The 15,638-nt window shown below is 48.2% G+C and overlaps 6 protein-coding genes across 6 annotated transcripts; 3 read left to right on the forward strand and 3 right to left on the reverse strand.

Moving 5' to 3' along the window:
• Nucleotides 1-378: 378 nt before the first annotated feature.
• TrAFT101_002514 (uncharacterized protein) lies at nt 379-2,106 on the reverse strand. The gene is made up of 7 exons (XM_024910909.2): nt 1,865-2,106; nt 1,734-1,809; nt 1,192-1,657; nt 1,104-1,135; nt 974-1,047; nt 834-904; nt 379-787 (listed from the first exon to the last, which is right to left on the reverse strand). Exons 1-7 carry the CDS (start codon nt 1,933-1,935, stop codon nt 684-686), a joined length of 894 nt encoding a protein of 297 aa, XP_024763630.1. The 5' UTR covers nt 1,936-2,106; the 3' UTR covers nt 379-683.
• Nucleotides 2,107-2,822: 716 nt separating this feature from the next.
• TrAFT101_002515 (uncharacterized protein) lies at nt 2,823-3,134 on the forward strand (the record flags this gene model as incomplete). The annotated part of the gene is made up of 1 exon (XM_066126627.1): nt 2,823-3,134. One exon carries the CDS (start codon nt 2,823-2,825, stop codon nt 3,132-3,134), a length of 312 nt encoding a protein of 103 aa, XP_065982731.1.
• A 43-nt stretch (nt 3,135-3,177) lies between these two features.
• TrAFT101_002516 (uncharacterized protein) lies at nt 3,178-3,498 on the forward strand (the record flags this gene model as incomplete). The annotated part of the gene is made up of 1 exon (XM_066126628.1): nt 3,178-3,498. The coding sequence occupies one exon, from the start codon at nt 3,178-3,180 to the stop codon at nt 3,496-3,498; it is 321 nt and encodes a 106-aa protein (XP_065982732.1).
• Nucleotides 3,499-6,024: 2,526 nt separating this feature from the next.
• Nucleotides 6,025-6,582, reverse strand: TrAFT101_002517 (uncharacterized protein; the record flags this gene model as incomplete). The annotated part of the gene is made up of 2 exons (XM_066126629.1): nt 6,025-6,301; nt 6,365-6,582. 2 exons carry the CDS (start codon nt 6,580-6,582, stop codon nt 6,025-6,027), a joined length of 495 nt encoding a protein of 164 aa, XP_065982733.1.
• A 6,186-nt stretch (nt 6,583-12,768) lies between these two features.
• On the forward strand, nt 12,769-13,249 carry TrAFT101_002518 (uncharacterized protein; the record flags this gene model as incomplete). Its single annotated transcript, XM_066126630.1, has 2 exons — nt 12,769-12,780; nt 13,040-13,249. 2 exons carry the CDS (start codon nt 12,769-12,771, stop codon nt 13,247-13,249), a joined length of 222 nt encoding a protein of 73 aa, XP_065982734.1.
• Nucleotides 13,250-13,720: 471 nt separating this feature from the next.
• Nucleotides 13,721-15,552, reverse strand: TrAFT101_002519 (uncharacterized protein; the record flags this gene model as incomplete). The annotated part of the gene is made up of 2 exons (XM_066126631.1): nt 13,721-13,786; nt 15,373-15,552. 2 exons carry the CDS (start codon nt 15,550-15,552, stop codon nt 13,721-13,723), a joined length of 246 nt encoding a protein of 81 aa, XP_065982735.1.
• Nucleotides 15,553-15,638: the final 86 nt, after the last annotated feature.

Raw genomic sequence — 15,638 nt, forward strand, 5'->3', positions numbered from 1 at the left:
CGCCTTCTCGCATAATGACAGGACGCCTTGTGCCCTCATAGCAATGAGGCTGTGCCACCTCAAGAGCCTAGCTGCAGGTATAGACGAGTGTAACATCCGAGAGCAAATCCACGGAGGAAGAGAGGACCAGAGCTGGACCCCATTAAATATTTGCTTCATCTCCCCTGTTCAGCTATGCCTTCCGTGTTTCAACTTAATTTAGACGGCGATGAGCTTAGCTGCACATGGAAGTAGCTTGTTGGATGCCGACACAGCTTGAGGAAAATTCAAGAGCAAGGGCAAAAGAACCTCCGTCTAGTAAGACACTTATTAGTATGCATCAGGATAAGACAGTATGAGGCGAGATCCCCTGAGTTGTCACCATAGAAGAGGTACAGTCTTGGTTGAAAATATCCGTGGCACTGGTGCTAATGAGGATTTGTCTCATAAAAAACCGAAATCTAGTCGCTTCAATTTACAAGCTAATCATCTACGTTGCCAGGTTCAGCCCCGTCAAGGAGTACGGGTGTTCCCGAAATATCCATAAATAGAAGATCCTGCCGCGTTTCAATCGTGACTAGAAAATAAACAAAGCTAACTGATTGCGCGATAGCAAACATCGTAATGACCCCTGTTCCGTGAGCTTGGTTGTTCATTGGCATCATCTTTGCAAAGTCCTAATCGGCCGGGGGATGAAACATAGCTCACTCAAAGCTATCGGCTGCAGCTTGTCTTAGCTTTGGAGCAGTTTCTTTAACCATGGGGTTATTTTGTGACTCGATATCAGCAGCCCAAAGAGCAGCACCGACTAGATAAGTCAGTATTGAGAAAATGAATTAAAGAAGTATTCATACCGGTATTTGTGTAGGAGAAGAACACAGACACCACGGGGATCATCTCCAGAAGGGTGGCGACAACACCAAAGCTGTGTGACAATTGAGTGATTAGAAATGGCTTTCGCTTGACAGGGTAGGATGGTGTGTATAAAACATACGACGCATAGGCACCACTATGGGTATGGATCCATTGTGCCCTCTGTGAATCAGACCAGTTCTTGAGCTGGAAATACTTTGAGTCTGTTAGTACATGGCCTATGTTAGTAGCGCTCTGTAGAGAAGACGTACTCGGCTGTGTACAATGTTCCCTCTATGTTTTCCTGTTTCTGGTATTAGCAAAGAATTTATCATGGACTCAAGATATTGGCTCACTGACCATGGAGAAAAATAAAAGCTGCGGTGCCCACGACAGGGATGAAGTTTAGAGGCAGATACATGACATATCGAATCATGGCCGTGAGACTCAATTTCTCAAATCGCTTCTTAAATACCTTTCCAAGCTTCTTCATAGGGTCACTACCAGCATGGACTTCTCGGCCTTGCTGGACGACGGCCGTGGCGTTTCTGGCAACCAGTGTGCCATCAAAAGTGTCCATGAGAGATTCTTGGAGCAGCCAGGTGCGAGATATCATGTGAATGATGATGGAACTTTCATTCAGCGTGAGGAGGACTGTCGAGTACACTGCTAATGGGCCGTTGAAAAGCGCCATGACAGCGAGCTGAGGAAGGTAGGTAATGACAAACATGGCGCCAATCACAGAGGCTGTGAGCGTGCCATAAGGAACAACTCGGTCGAGCAACGGCTGCCATAAGCTGCGGTGGGCGATGAAGTAAAAGATGCCCTATTGTGTTGACGGCTGGGTCAGTGGCTATCGGGAATGAACCGTGATAATGCATAAGGTATTGTTTGTATTGCACCTTTATGGGATAGAGATATGCCCGGCTCTGGACGGCGTCGGTGGCCATTGCCCTCGCCTTGCCATAATCCTCCGTGCTAGCAGCCATCAGCATTACAGCCTCTCACTCCGATCATGGCATTGCACACTTACAGAGCATTTTCGGCCCTCCTGCTGATCGAATCGACGACGCGATTCCGCAGCTTGTGGTCAGATTCAGGCATTGAGCTGTCACGCTAGCGCTAGGATATCCCGTTTTGGGGGACGCTTTCTAAAAAAAATCCCGAGATCTGGCAAGATCTTGATTCTGGCCGAAAACCGGAGATGCAATGGAATTCTGATGCTGTATGGCCTAAACGCAGATTATCTCGCCAACTGGAGCTCTCTCGGTTTCGAAGCTTGTTTGGATGAGGGAGAGCTCTTGCTTCGGCTGAGGTAATATTCCCAAACCGCAATAGTGTCGTCATTGGTATGCGCATGTGGGGCCTACCTCAGGCCCCAACTCTCTCTCACTAGCAATGTGAAGCTAATTCCTACACTGTCTTCCTCAATTTGCACCGATTCAACCACTTCCGTCCAACCGCTTGTTAGGATCCTTGCCAGATATTTGGCTCCCACCAATGACCAGTATGCGCTTGTAGAATGACAAAGAAGCCAAATCGCGCGGCTCCGACTTAGAATGCGGCCGCCGAGGTGCCACACGGCAGAGTCAGGCCGCCCAAAGTGAGTCGATCTCCAACTCCAGGGACATATCTTGAATAACAAGCAAGATTAGCGAAGCAATAGCTGCCGTCTCCAGCTTTAAAACTGGCTACCGTGCATTCCATTGACCGCATGGAGATGCTCCGGCACTAAGCCTCGGCCTTGGATTGCAGAAGTCATGGCAGAGGAGCACATACCAAATGGCCAACCACTGCGGTCCTTGGGACAATGAGTTTCTGGAGCTGATTAAGGTTTCCTTGGAGCACGTTCTCAAGACGACGCCTCCTCAGCCTACTTATGGAGTTCACGATATGTTTGGTGATACACAGGAGGCCCAACCAGCCACGTCTACTTATTTTTTTCGACTGGCGGACCTTTATCTCATGTCCAGGTTGCAGGCCACTGTCTGATGCACTGGACAAGGCAGTATCTTGAAGGCGACAGAGGCGAAGTCAACATCACCACCCGAGTGGGAATCAACAGCAAGAAATTAGCCCGTGACGCGCTCACAGCCTGCCTGAGCAAAGACGAGGATGATGTGACAGCCTTCCTGTCCAAAATGCCGATTGTGCTTGGCCCTTATCCAGACTCGGAAAAGGATCTATTTGGATCAGAATTCTGGGAAGGCAGAGCTGGCACGCTCTACTTTTTGTGGCTGATTGCGCCACTATATCCCGCAAAGCGCCGTTCTTCTCGAAGATCCCACTGCTCAGGTATCTGAAAAGATTCTCTCGGATAGCATCGACCAGGACGAGAGGGGGTGGATGTTCTATGATCTGGAACTGACTGGCTCTGGTCACGGCGCTATTGGAATCACCACGCAGCTGGTTGTGGCTACGCCTTCTCTGGCACTGAGGCTAAAGACCAAGCTTCGTGCTGTACTCGATCTCCAGGTGGATGGTGACTGGCCCAGTAATATTGCGTCTGCTGGATACGACAATCCATTCCTAATGCAGTGGTGCCATGGCGCCTCTAGATTTGTCTTTTCTCTCAAAGCTTTATGGCCCTACTTCCCTGATATGCAAGGCCAAATCGATGTTACCATAGCCAACGCGCAAGAGGCTACTGGAAATATGGACTTATAAGAATGGAACCTAGTCTTTGTCACGGCATCCCCTGCAAATGCACTGTGGGTGTTGTTTCTCCTCTTCTATGTAGTTTTATAATAACATTCTAGTAGGGCGCTACCTCGTGGACCACACAGAAAGCACTTCCTCTCGCTGGTGACGGTCGAAGCCACTGAAGAGGCCAAGCGGCTCGAGCCTGGAGATTTCAGTCGTGCAGATTATGGCCCGGCCATGGCAATTACGTTCAAATACCACTCCAGTGTGGCTTGGACTTGGGCAGTCTGTGAACAGAAGGATCCCTTGATGCTCGTCCAAACAGACATTTGATGTTGGGGAAAAAATTGGTGAGTTGAACAGTCTATGATGAGATTTCGAGTCTAATTAAGATTGGAGTTGGGCTGTACTAAATTGCGGTATGCGCTATATATTGGCATCACTATGAACGAAGTCTTTTTTGATGACTGTTTTCGATATCCGTCGCCGATATCGTCCCAGTATTCGTATTTTCCGTTGCCATTTTCGGTGTATTTAACATGTATTTTACATGTGATGTTTTTGTTGAGATTGATTTAGTATTGTAGGGTTTTTTGCCATGGCTGTTGAACTATCTGCTACTATCAGCCACAGCATTTTATAGTATGCATTTTACCTGGCAAATCGATGTCCAATGGCGAAGTATACAGTAATATGGCTGGTGGTCGTACTTATAACAGGAAATACAGTTTAATTTATGACGCGTGGATTGCGGCTCCCTGTGAGGAGCCACAACCCTGATGAACAGAGAAGATACATGTGGCTTGTTACGAAGTAAGAATTCAGCTAAGCGAATTCATACCGAACAAACTTGTTCCATATATTTACAGTAAATGCAACACGTACAACAAGAGTGACGTCGTCAATCTTAGAATATATTACGCACTAATCGCATCAGTTATCGATTCACATGAAATCGAATCGGTAGCCTTACGTGGAGAGCCTAACCGAAAACGCCTCTATTGTCGCGAACCCGCAACGGTTTGTTCCTTTGACTCTCCCTCTCCCGTTTCTTTGCATGTTATTTCCATGCAACACCCGTAAAAGGTGTCGAGAGATAGCCGCCTGAACTGCAGACGCCTGAGTATAATCTACCTAACCTATGATTCATCCTATGATTCACCCTATAATTCGTCCGAATCCAACCGAAATTCTCAACGACTGTTTTGACGCCATGTCGCAGCAAAAGTTTCTCGAAGCAGAGGTGTGTATGTAGGTGAGAACCACTGCAGAGTAACTGGGCAAAGCAAAATAATTGATTAAATTGAAAAAATAATAAAAAATAAAAATTGAATAAAATGATACAACGTGGTGGACCAATGGGCCATATTACATGCATCAATAGCTTGGAGAACGATTGATATACACCCAATCGTTAATTACACGCGTATCGAATGTTTTCTTACCCATACTTCACCGTCGATATCCGGTCTCGACCACCGGCTGCAGGCACGGTGATGTCACCAATGGCAGTCGCATTGCCGTTATCCGTGGCCCGTAGATAATGGCAGCAGTCAGCCATGCATGATGTGCCCTTTGCCGAGCCATTGCCGACAACCGCCTTCCAATTGCGATAATCTGAAGATTTTTTGTTCATGGGCATCAGCCCTGCATGGAACTAAAACAAAACCAAACAATGTCAAACAAGGTTTTAGGGTCTACTCTTAAACACTGGGCGTCGGTCGTGCCGTCGTGCCTTGGACGCGGAACCCACCGCCGTCAAAAACTTTGCGAGATTCCGGCTCGGCAAGAGGACGCCCAAGGCTCGGAGATCCACACGGCTGGCTGAAAGTTGCGGGTGGCCGAGGGACTCGGAGCGTTTTTTGCCACAGTTACCACGTTTGCTACGAAGTTTCTACAAATTGGCTCGCCCTTGTTTTTCACGGTGGAAAGCTTCACTTGTGAGCCTTTTATTGCAGAACAAATTCAAAAACGGTTCCTGCAGGACAAAAGGAGAAGACAAGACTTGTGTCATGACCAGAACTGTCTGGTCCCTACTAAGGCAGGGCTGATGCTATTTTAGCCCAAGAAGGCGACTAAGCTAAGAACTGACATCGGCACTTGCAAGTGGCAAGGGGTCTTTGATGTGAAAGCGGTATCAGACCCACATCCGGATTTGTAACCCGGGCACGGCAAGGCTGTCGGCTGCAGGACGCATCTAACTCGGCAATGCATCATATGAGAAGAGAGAGAGAGAGAGAAGGACAGAGACAGAGACGGAAGACGTACTCGCCTGCATGAGGACCCTGGTATACGTCCCCGGGCAACAAGAACCTGTAACTACACAAACACAATCCATTCATGCAGGATGCGGCCGGTGGTCGGTGCCGAATCGGCGCGTTCTAGAAGCATCAAAAGCTGAGAAGAGCGGAGATAGCAGCAAGCTGAGAGAGGGGTTTTGTTTCGTTGTCGATGCTTCAATGCAAATGAGAATCGACAGACACCCCCCAGCAGAAAAAAGGACGCAAGCACCAGCAAACAATTAAAAAGGCTCACGAGAGCTCTTCTGCATCAAGGGCGTAAAGCCGCGGGCGTTTCCTCCTTCAGGAGCTTCTTCCATCGGAGCAATGGAGAAGGGATCTCAGTCTCAGCGTCTGATTGGACCAGCGAGCAAGCTGCTCTTCCTGGGCCATGGCTGTCGATATATTGGAGACGCAGATATGTCACGCGAGGGCAATTTGGCAAGTTTCCGCGGAGATTCCGCTTATGAATCCGAATTGACCAGTCAGCGTCGTGCTTTGCTTTCCAGAACGCCAGGCCGGGACAGGAATCGGTCAGGAGTGGAGTGCTGCAGTGGAAACAACCAATTAGAACAAAAAGCAGAAAGAAAACTTGAGTGACAAGGACGGACCCGCAATGGAATCGGGGACCCGTCGGCATAGTGGAGACGGAGGAAGCTCGAAGTCGCGAAGGGCCCAAGGGGGGGGACGCTCCCCACGCCGTGGTGGCTTCTAGGGATGTGCCTGGAGCGACGGAGCGCGTCTTGAGGCCGTGCCGGAGTTGAGAGAGCAAGGGGGGGCCAAAGGGGTGGGAAGAAGGATGTGAGCCACGATCGTCGATCAAATCCATGATGTGAAGGGTGGCCTGGACAAACGAGAGAGTGGAGGGGGTGTGTAGAGAATGGATATATTTTTATTTTATTTTTTAATTGTTATTCTGGGTTGTTAAAATATTCAATTGGCGCCGGTTGTGATTATGATTTTTGACAAATCAAAGTCGAGGAATTAAGAATGATGATTTGAAGCAGCAGCTGCATGTATGTCGAATAGCCGCAGCATCACAAACAATGATTCCAGCTGTGCTATCTAGATACACCTAGATTTGTCTTATATAGCAAGATCGTCTCATGCCTTGCCTTGCCTTGCCTTGCCTTGCCTGGCTACTATGGAGACATTTCGGGGATGAGGCTTCACGCTGATTCGATCGTCCATTTTCATCCCCAGGAAATCGCATCATGGCAAAATCTGATTTACAACCCAAACGCTGCCCTTGTCCTTTTCTTCTTCTTCTTGTGATTCCTGTACTCCAGAGATGCGGAATCAACGAGCGAATGGCATTCAAGCCCACACATCAAACTTGGACACCCACGAGCCCAGAGAAAAGAAGATAACATGCGAACCCGGAAGATTGCCTAGCCTCGCGATCTAGAAGACCACTCGCTCCAGCTCTATTACCCCAGAGAAACACGCAAAGAGGTCATGAGAATGAAGAAAAAACGGAACCTCGAGAAGCAGATGACGGGCTTACCAAGAGGTTCTGGCTCTCGGTGACGTAGGTCTGCAAGCCCATTCCGCACAGTTTGGGCCTAGCACCGGAGCTTTCCGTCTGCGTCCTGACTCTCTCTATCTCTCTCTCTCTCTGATATGCTCTCGCTCTCTCTTCACACTGGGCTGTCGCTTCTGACCACTCACGTTGGCCCTGCTGTCCTCGGTAAAGCAAAGCAGGTACGTACTGGCCGTCCGCAGCATACCCGGGTCGGCGACCGATCTCCCGTCCCATCGGAGAGGCTACAAGGCCTGAGCGCGAGGTTCCCAGGGTGTTGCGACCCCCTTTTTAGCTCCAAATTGGAGACGCAAATGACTAGTTTTGCGATCGATGGACATACAGAACCGGTCCATTTTTTTTTCTTTTCTTGTTTAATTGTTTTATTCTTTTTTATTTTATTTTATTATTTTAGCAATCTTGTCTTGTGCAATACTTACGGCACTCACCACCGTAGATGAAGAACAGACACGCCCCCCCTACCTTGACCAAGACCAAGGCCGCAAGCCTGTAAATCTCGCACCGGGCTAGCCTTGCGCGGGTATCGCTCGCCCTGGCCCTCTCCATCCTGATTCCTCCCAATTCACTCCCCCGCGGAAGTCATTAAGTCCTCGGCGCCGGTAATAGGAGAATATCGACCATGCAGCGTCTCCACGCGCTTTGTTATGGAGCTCTGCCGCGTTTTGTTTCAGGGAAGCTCAACAGCATCGGAGATGTGTAAAGCTGCTAGCAGGCGCTATTATGTACTCAAACGTACGAGCATACTGTAGCAGAGCGGAATTCGCGCATGCAGAGAGTTCTGTAACTAATCACCTGCAGGGCTCAATGCTATTTGCTTTCGAATTAATAGGGTATAGCAGTAGTAACATTTGCTGCCCTTAACTTGTACAATTGACGACCTAAGCGAGGCCGCCATGATATCATCTCGCACCTAAGCAAACGTCTCTTGCGGGCGGCAAAAACGCTTCTAGCGGAATTAGAATCCAGTCATGTCTCTGCTCCCTGCAGCAAGACTTATCCACAGATGGCAATTTTCAACGAACTCTCAGGTGGCTTCAGCCGAGCAGGTTCCGAATAAGCGTCCGCTGTGGGGACCCAGCAAAAATAAGGGTTGCTCTCGATTCTTTCTAGAACGATGGATCGAAGCACATTTGATTCCGTTTCCCTTTTTTCTGCGTCCTTTTTTGCTCGGGTCTCCGTGCACGAGGGCGTGCAATTTTGATAACGGAGCAGTGCATGCAGTGTGAATCACAGTAAATCGTAGTCGAAACCCACTTGCAGGGAGTACGGGGATTAGGATCATGGGACTTGACAAGCTCAAGCTCGAGCCGACGTGATGCGTTTGAGATGCGATTGCGATTTTGCGCTTTTTTTTTTTAATTCTTTTTTATTTTTTATCTTTATTTTTTTATTATTATTTTTTTTTTTTTTTTAAATTCCTTTCTTTTGATTCCACAGCGCTGGGAACAGGGGGCGTATCGCATACTGCGAGCATATTCCTATTATGGTCGTAGTGCTACGACCTAGTACCTTGGGTAGTGATATAATCATTTATGTGCTATATGTAAGCAACAAAAGCTCAAGGCTGGTAAATCCCAAAAAACAAATGCACACAAGTGGCATAAGAGGTAAAACGGGCCTAGATGCGGCTATTCGCGATTGGTAATCACTAATTGGGCCCGCGGCGTTCACACAAACAATGGGCTTTTGAGTGGGGATTTTTGGCAGGTTTATCAGACACCGCGGGACGCAGCACTCAGCATACCGGCACTGGGTAATAATCAAACAAACAGCCCTATTTAGCATGAATTGGCATCTTCTTTTGGGTTGCGGCATATTCCGCAGAGGACCCCCGTATCACTGAAACAGCAGGCAGTTTGTCGTCTGGACATCACATAGGGATGTACAGGCATTGTATAGATGCATGTGCAAGTATGCCTGCAAAGCAATACCTTGCTTGATGCCCTTTTGAGTAAGTCCTGGGGTGGGGAGAAATGAAAGGGAGGGGAGCACAAGACCACAAAAAAGAATGAAAAAGAAACAAAGTTTTCCAGAACAATGTTCCCTCTGTCTAGACTCTCACCAACGCGAGTCATCCATCTCCCTTCGTGAACCCGTTATGCAAAGCCAAGACACCAAGCTGAGGCAGCGGACTCCCATGCCACGCATCCAAGCACAGCAGCCATGAGCGAGGTGTGACCCGCCCCCTTCTACAGTAATCGCTCCTCGCTCCGAAAAGGCTATACGGAGACTTTCTTGACTTACCACCGTATGGTACTAGGTAAGGGAGGTAGCTATATGGTTTTTTTTTTCTGGCTTGTTGGCTCCGTACTGTAGCACTTATAAGCACTTTCCTTACCGAGGTGAGTAAGCCCGACTCGGACTCGGGACTCCACCAGGCGTTTCTTACCCAAAAAAGAAAACAAGCGTCCGTGGAGAAATGTCATCGCGCACAATGCCCGCAAAGCAGGAAGAGCTAGCCGCTCCCCCCCAAGAACAAAAAGGATTGAAAACTGATCGGGAATCGGAGGTAGTTTTTTGGTTTCCACGTCTTTCGGCCCCGACTGCCTGCGCCGATGAACCACGAGGCCCTGGTCCATGTAATCCTAGTTTTGTGTGTATCAACTATAATTAATTAATTAAAAATAAATAATGATAAATAAATAATTGGAAAAGAGAGAGCAAAAAAGGGAATCGGAATTCATGATCCAGGGGCCGCATACGACGACAATAGTGGCTGGGGGTCAACAATGGTGGCTGGCGCATGACGGCATCAACAAAGCACGCAGATACAGGGAGAGATGGCATACATGCATGCCTAGTTAGCAGGTAGTACTATCTACGGTATACAATTGGTTTTGCTGGGCATAACAACAGGGGAAAAGGCATGGAGCGTATCCTTTTCGCCCAAGGCTGTCAACATGTCCACAATTGTGGCAAGCAATCTATCTGTGAAAAGAGACAGCTCACAAGCGGACCCCCCCCCCTCTTGTTCAGCCGCCTTCCCGTTGATATCAATTGCCGGAAGATTCCGCCTTACAGAAGGCTTTGTTTTAGGGGCTGATAGTGATAGGAGGTAGGGGCGTGTTGGTTGTGGTTTTGGCTTGAATCATTCAAATTTAAATTTACATTTTAATATATATATATATATATATATATTTATATACACTTGTTGCCCTGCTATTTCCGTATGGAGCCCATGATGTCGATCATTTGGCTCCATCATCTGATCATCTAAGTGCGTAATTCACTCGTAATCCCAATGGCTCTGCCATCTCCATCCATTACAATTAAGCTGCCCGTGAGAAAAACTACCTTGACAATGCGGCTGACCAACATGGCCCGACTACCTATTCACTCTTACTCTCACCAGGACATGAAAACGATTCCAATCTTCAAACAGCCCCTTCTCATTGGTAACTTCCCGGCAAACGAGGTCCCGCAATGACTCTCATTTAAGTTGCGGCAGGCGTATTACTTGAGCTGAGCCGAGTCGAAAAGATGGAGACGGGAATGAGTGAGCAATACATGTATAAGTAAGCCCAAAAACAAGCTCTACTAAGAAGCTTTTTTCTGCGTACCAGTTACCCGTAATTAAGGCTAGACGTCCTTTGCCTTGAGAAAACCCCCGGCTTTATACTATTTATACGGCGTGGCGGCACCAAGGTCAAACTGAATAGTCATCACTGCCTTTGTGCTTTGGAATGCGATATACATGCCTAGAAGTAAGTTAATACTAAGATTCGTGACAGGCAGGTGGCTCCAAAAACGCCACAACAGCAATTGTCATCTTTGTTTCCCCCCTTCGCGCTCTTCCTATTTATGCAATTCACAATTCCTGGGCGCGCGCTTAGGGAAAAAAAAAAAAACAAACCTTTATGGGCTTGCTGCTAAATCGAATGTCAAACCTTTCATACGAGGAACTGAGCCGAAGTGTCAATGACATCATCAGAGCTTGTCGCTCCAGCGCAGCTGTTGCTGGTATCATGATTGGAGAAGCTGGGGTAAGCATGGGGTAATTGATTAGTAGTAGAATTATTTTGTGTTATTGGTTATCGCCCGAGGCTGAGTTGGCATTATTTATTTTTATTTTTATTTCATTTTATTTTATTTATTCTGTTGCATTTTGTTAAAGTTGCTCTTGGACCCATCCTGCTTAGCAAACCCAACGTTCAGTCAGCGGAGGCGGTAAAACAAGGCGACTTGGACAAATCGTCTAGAAACAATAGCCTATGTACCTACTACTAGAACTAGCAGCTAATATTACTGTAGAACACCAAGCCCAGGCAACGCAACAAAAATCACCTGTTCGTTTGAGCTTAAGCTCGGTTTGTCGCAATTGGCGGCAATAGCGGTCCGCTCTCCCCAAAGGTGACATGCGACGATGGCCTCTCATTGGGCCAAAATGCCGGCAGCAAGATATCCGATCGGAGTCGGCTATAACGGGCGTCGGACAAGATGACGGACTTGCGCAGCGTTGCTCGCGCCCAGGGCTTATGCAAGCCGTCAGACTAAGGGACCGCATGGGCAGCAGGAGCACCGAAACAACACCCTGTGCTCGGACTACGACTCTATCCTGGACCAGCAGGCTATACGTTAGGTAGTTAGTGATGGGGGTGACGAGTGGGATGGTTGTGCATCGTAACCACCTGTGGCTTATACCTTGCACTCATCCTTCACAAAGAGCGGCTACGCCTACTAGCCACAACAGTTGCTCCGTGGTTTGCCCCGGTCAGTTTGTCATAGCAGAGCCCGCCAACCCGTCAACACCAAGATTCAGAGGAATTAGGCATCCAGGTCGGAGGCTAATCAAGTCCGTGTGCGGTCGGGCTTTGTAGCGAGTGCGAGCTCCTAGCAAAGTGCCTTGCATGCATCGGGCTTTGTCTAGACAGGATCCCGGTTCCCTGCTAGGCCATCTCTGCGTCTCTTTTTGTTCTACCATTGATGCGAATCCAGACTTGCTATGCAGGGACTTGACACAACCGCTTGAGAGTTGGTGCTAGTAAGTAGTCAATTACTTACATAGCAACGTGTAATAATCATGTAACAGCTAATCGACCACCTCTGGAATTGGAGTTGAAGTAAACATGGAGACGCTAGATACAGTGTTGTAAAGGTACATACTGTCAACGTAACTCTGTAAAAGCCAAGGATACCTTCCAAGGGTTGTGATAGCCAGCTGCGGTACTTGCAGTGATGGGTATAATTCATGACGAAAGAAATGCCTATCAAAAGCGAACCTCAAGACAATCAAGACGCCTTTACATGCACTATTTCATCTGCCGACATGCAGAAGAGGGGACTCGCACCGCTAAGAGACATACTTGCACGCGAGAAGTCGTATGAGGGGCTCCCCCCGCAGTTCTATGGCTTCCTCTCGCGTCTCGCCCTCTCTCCGGCTGCTACTGGCAGAAGCTAAAATAAACGACTTGGAAAGAAGGAGATTAATTCGACTCCTTCGGCGTAAGCGATAAACAGAAAGATAGGACCACCATGTCGAGATTTGTACGTCACAAGCAGCGAGTAATAAGTGGGAGAACTCCTGTCGCCTTTCAGCCTCCCCCATGCCTTTGCCACACAGCAGCAAAATAGACAGCTAGCAGTATCAGACTTTCGGCAGTGCCTAGAACGACGGCCAGATGGAGAGAGATTCCAATGCGTCCAAGCAAGCACATGACTAGATAGGCAAAGCCACGCGAATGAGAGAGGAGAGAATCAGATTAGAGCCCAGAGAAGCGTGAGAGCTAACAAGCCCAGCGTTTAGTCACTGCCCCTCCCCTTCAAGCCTCGCGCCAGTAGCGGATACCTTGATGGTACGCCGGCTGGAATGCAGCCACCAGCGGCACCCCAAGTAGCTCTGCCGGCTACTGGACCTGCATGCCACCGCCCGATTGACTTTTGTCCCAAACGTCAACCCAGGCGGTTTGAAGAGACTTCGACGCCATCTGCCGCCACCGCAGCGCCAATAGCATGATGGGAAGAGATAAAGAGGGGCCACGTTTGATGTTTATTTGAATGTATCTTTTGTATCAAGCGGAATTGAAAGAGGGCGCTATTGCGGTCGGGCAAAAAGAACGAGTGGGCGGGGAAATGTTGCCAACAAGTTCGATATCAAAAACTCTGCTGCAACGCAATTTGAACTTGCTTTGTCGTTCCATCAGCTTATCTCATCGGGAGTCGCTACATAACTACTACTGCCTACTACTAGCACGGCGCGACACGAAGGAGCGCCTGGCATGATGCTAAGACGATGGCGCTTAGGCGAGGCCCAGTCCGGTGAGTCTTGCAAGGCACCATTGGCGGTGGGTTGGAGGTTGATGACGGTGTTGCTGCTGTTGCGTGTTGTTTACGACGATGGAAGTCAAATCCTGGATACTTCTGTAAACGGGCGCTTGGTGACAGGTACTAAGCTTTCTAATTACTTGTACAATAATAATACGAGCGTCTATCGTAAAAAAGACTGCGAGGTACCGGTATACTTGTACTGCCCAATCCGGCATTCGTGGTAGCACTGAAGTATAATATATATCCTAGCATTTTTTTTTTTTTTTTTTGCGTGTGTTGTTGCCGCCAGTCATCCACCTGAACTCTTTTTCAACATCACCTTTCCACCCCCCATTTCGTGCTTCGCCCTGGGCTGACCCCGGATCGACCAAGAATTGCAATTGTGTTGCTTGGCAAGCAGAAAATATAAAATAAAGAAATCTTAAAAAAAAAAAAAAAAAAAAAAAAAAAAAAAAAAAAAAAAAGCGTTTGCTCATTCATGCTTAGCTGAGCAGAAGCATCCCAGGGCGAGAACCAACGAGAGTGAATAAAACAAAAATGGTGGGGTATTGGGCAAAGCAAACCCGCAACAACACCGCAAAGAATGGTGCCCGTCAAATGATAGATAGGGCTTAGAATCAGTCAATCAAATGCCATTGCCCAGGACCGCAAAAGTTGCTGCCAAACTAGCCTCCTCTGCCCAATCACAGGGCGCCGTGAGGGGAAATCTGGGCGTTCCCTGTACCAAAACGGCAAAAAGTGAAGCGCTACAATGCCACCCTTACCAAGCTGATCGACATTTTGCGTGTGGAATCGTTCAGTTTTTGATAACACCAGTAGCTCAAGCCATGGAGCCCCAAGCCATTAATTAATCAGCGGCTTTTCATTCCGCCAGCTTTGAGTCTCTTTTATGGACTTTCTTTTCAGGGCATCATCGCCCGAAGCGTAACGCGAGAATGTTCCCGTATGAAGTAAGGGGCGCGCGGGCTTTCAGCTCTGATTGCCCAGGCGTTCATCTCGTCAGGTCAGGGCGGGGACTCCCTAATGAGTAGCAATGTTTAGGAATATTTAGCAAGCAATTGGAAATAATCACCTAATGAGAAACATTGACGTAAGGGCCCTTCAGCTTGTGAAGGAAGCGAGCGAGGTTTTTCTGTACCAGTCGCAACAGCTGGGTGTCAACTCGTTCTACTCTGTTTTGCTTATCTGAGCAACCCACCATCGTCTTTTTTGCTTAATCCTCTACGTCGTACTCCGTAATCCTGCCGCCCTGATTTGGAGAAAAGCCGCGAAGTATATTTTTTTTTTTTTTTTTTTTTTTTTTTTGCGTGCAGCTCGGCAATGAGCCGAAGGGGTTCTGCCGCTCGCTCTCATTCCTTTTTCGATTTTCAAGTCCCTTGCAACGCTGTAATTTTGTGATATTACTAGATAGAGAAAGCCGAAAAGCCAGAATAGATCGGATGATCAACAAGCTCGGCAAGGGCCTTCATTAGACGGCGTGATGTGATGCTATCTATACCCACTCATCCCTACGACACTACACTTGCGCGTATGGAGCGAAGCGAGCAACACCCAAGTGCTATACAGCCACTGCGGCGAGGCACTCGAATAGCAATCTACAATTGAATCTGCTACAAGAGAATGAAAAGGAAATGAAAACAACTAGTTCTCCCGATGTCCTGCGGTGTTTCGCAGAATACGCAACACCCATCGGGGATTTGGTCCAGCCTTCAAGTCCGTCCGCTCGGCGCGGACTTTTCTGGGCAAAGCTGTGCTCGCCCTCAAGACTCGCAAAACGGGATAACCCTAGCTATTTCGTATAATTATACCTACTCGCAGCAGCAGCACAGTAGAATCTGGGCACACGCTTAGCGTGCATGTACCAAGACGCACAAACGCCTTGGCCCGCCAGGATTCGATTCGATACGCCGTATTTCCATCCCACTGCGACTCCAGTGTAGTAATGACAGGATGCACACGGCCGTGGTTAGAATTTGCGTCTTCCCCTGGCATGTTGATGTTTGCTCTCCTCCCTCTCCTCTTTGGCCTTGCCGCTGCCACTACCGTTCCATTTCGTCATTATGCCCTCTTTCTGGGGC

The sequence above is a fragment of the Trichoderma asperellum genome, chromosome 2, assembly GCF_020647865.1.
Source record: "Trichoderma asperellum chromosome 2, complete sequence".
Lineage (NCBI taxonomy): Eukaryota > Fungi > Ascomycota > Sordariomycetes > Hypocreales > Hypocreaceae > Trichoderma > Trichoderma asperellum.

What these genes read in the sequence shown, in the direction of transcription:
- TrAFT101_002514 (XM_024910909.2), bottom strand. Translation starts at nt 1,935, where the DNA reads ATGCCTGAATCTGACCACAAGCTGCGGAATCGCGTCGTCGATTCGATC. An exon ending in CATATCTCTATCCCATAAAG is followed by an intron (nt 1,658 to 1,733) that starts GTGCAATACAAA and finishes TCAACACAATAG; the next exon opens with GGCATCTTTTACTTCATCGC. An exon ending in CATAGTGGTGCCTATGCGTC is followed by an intron (nt 905 to 973) that starts GTATGTTTTATA and finishes ATTGTCACACAG; the next exon opens with CTTTGGTGTTGTCGCCACCC.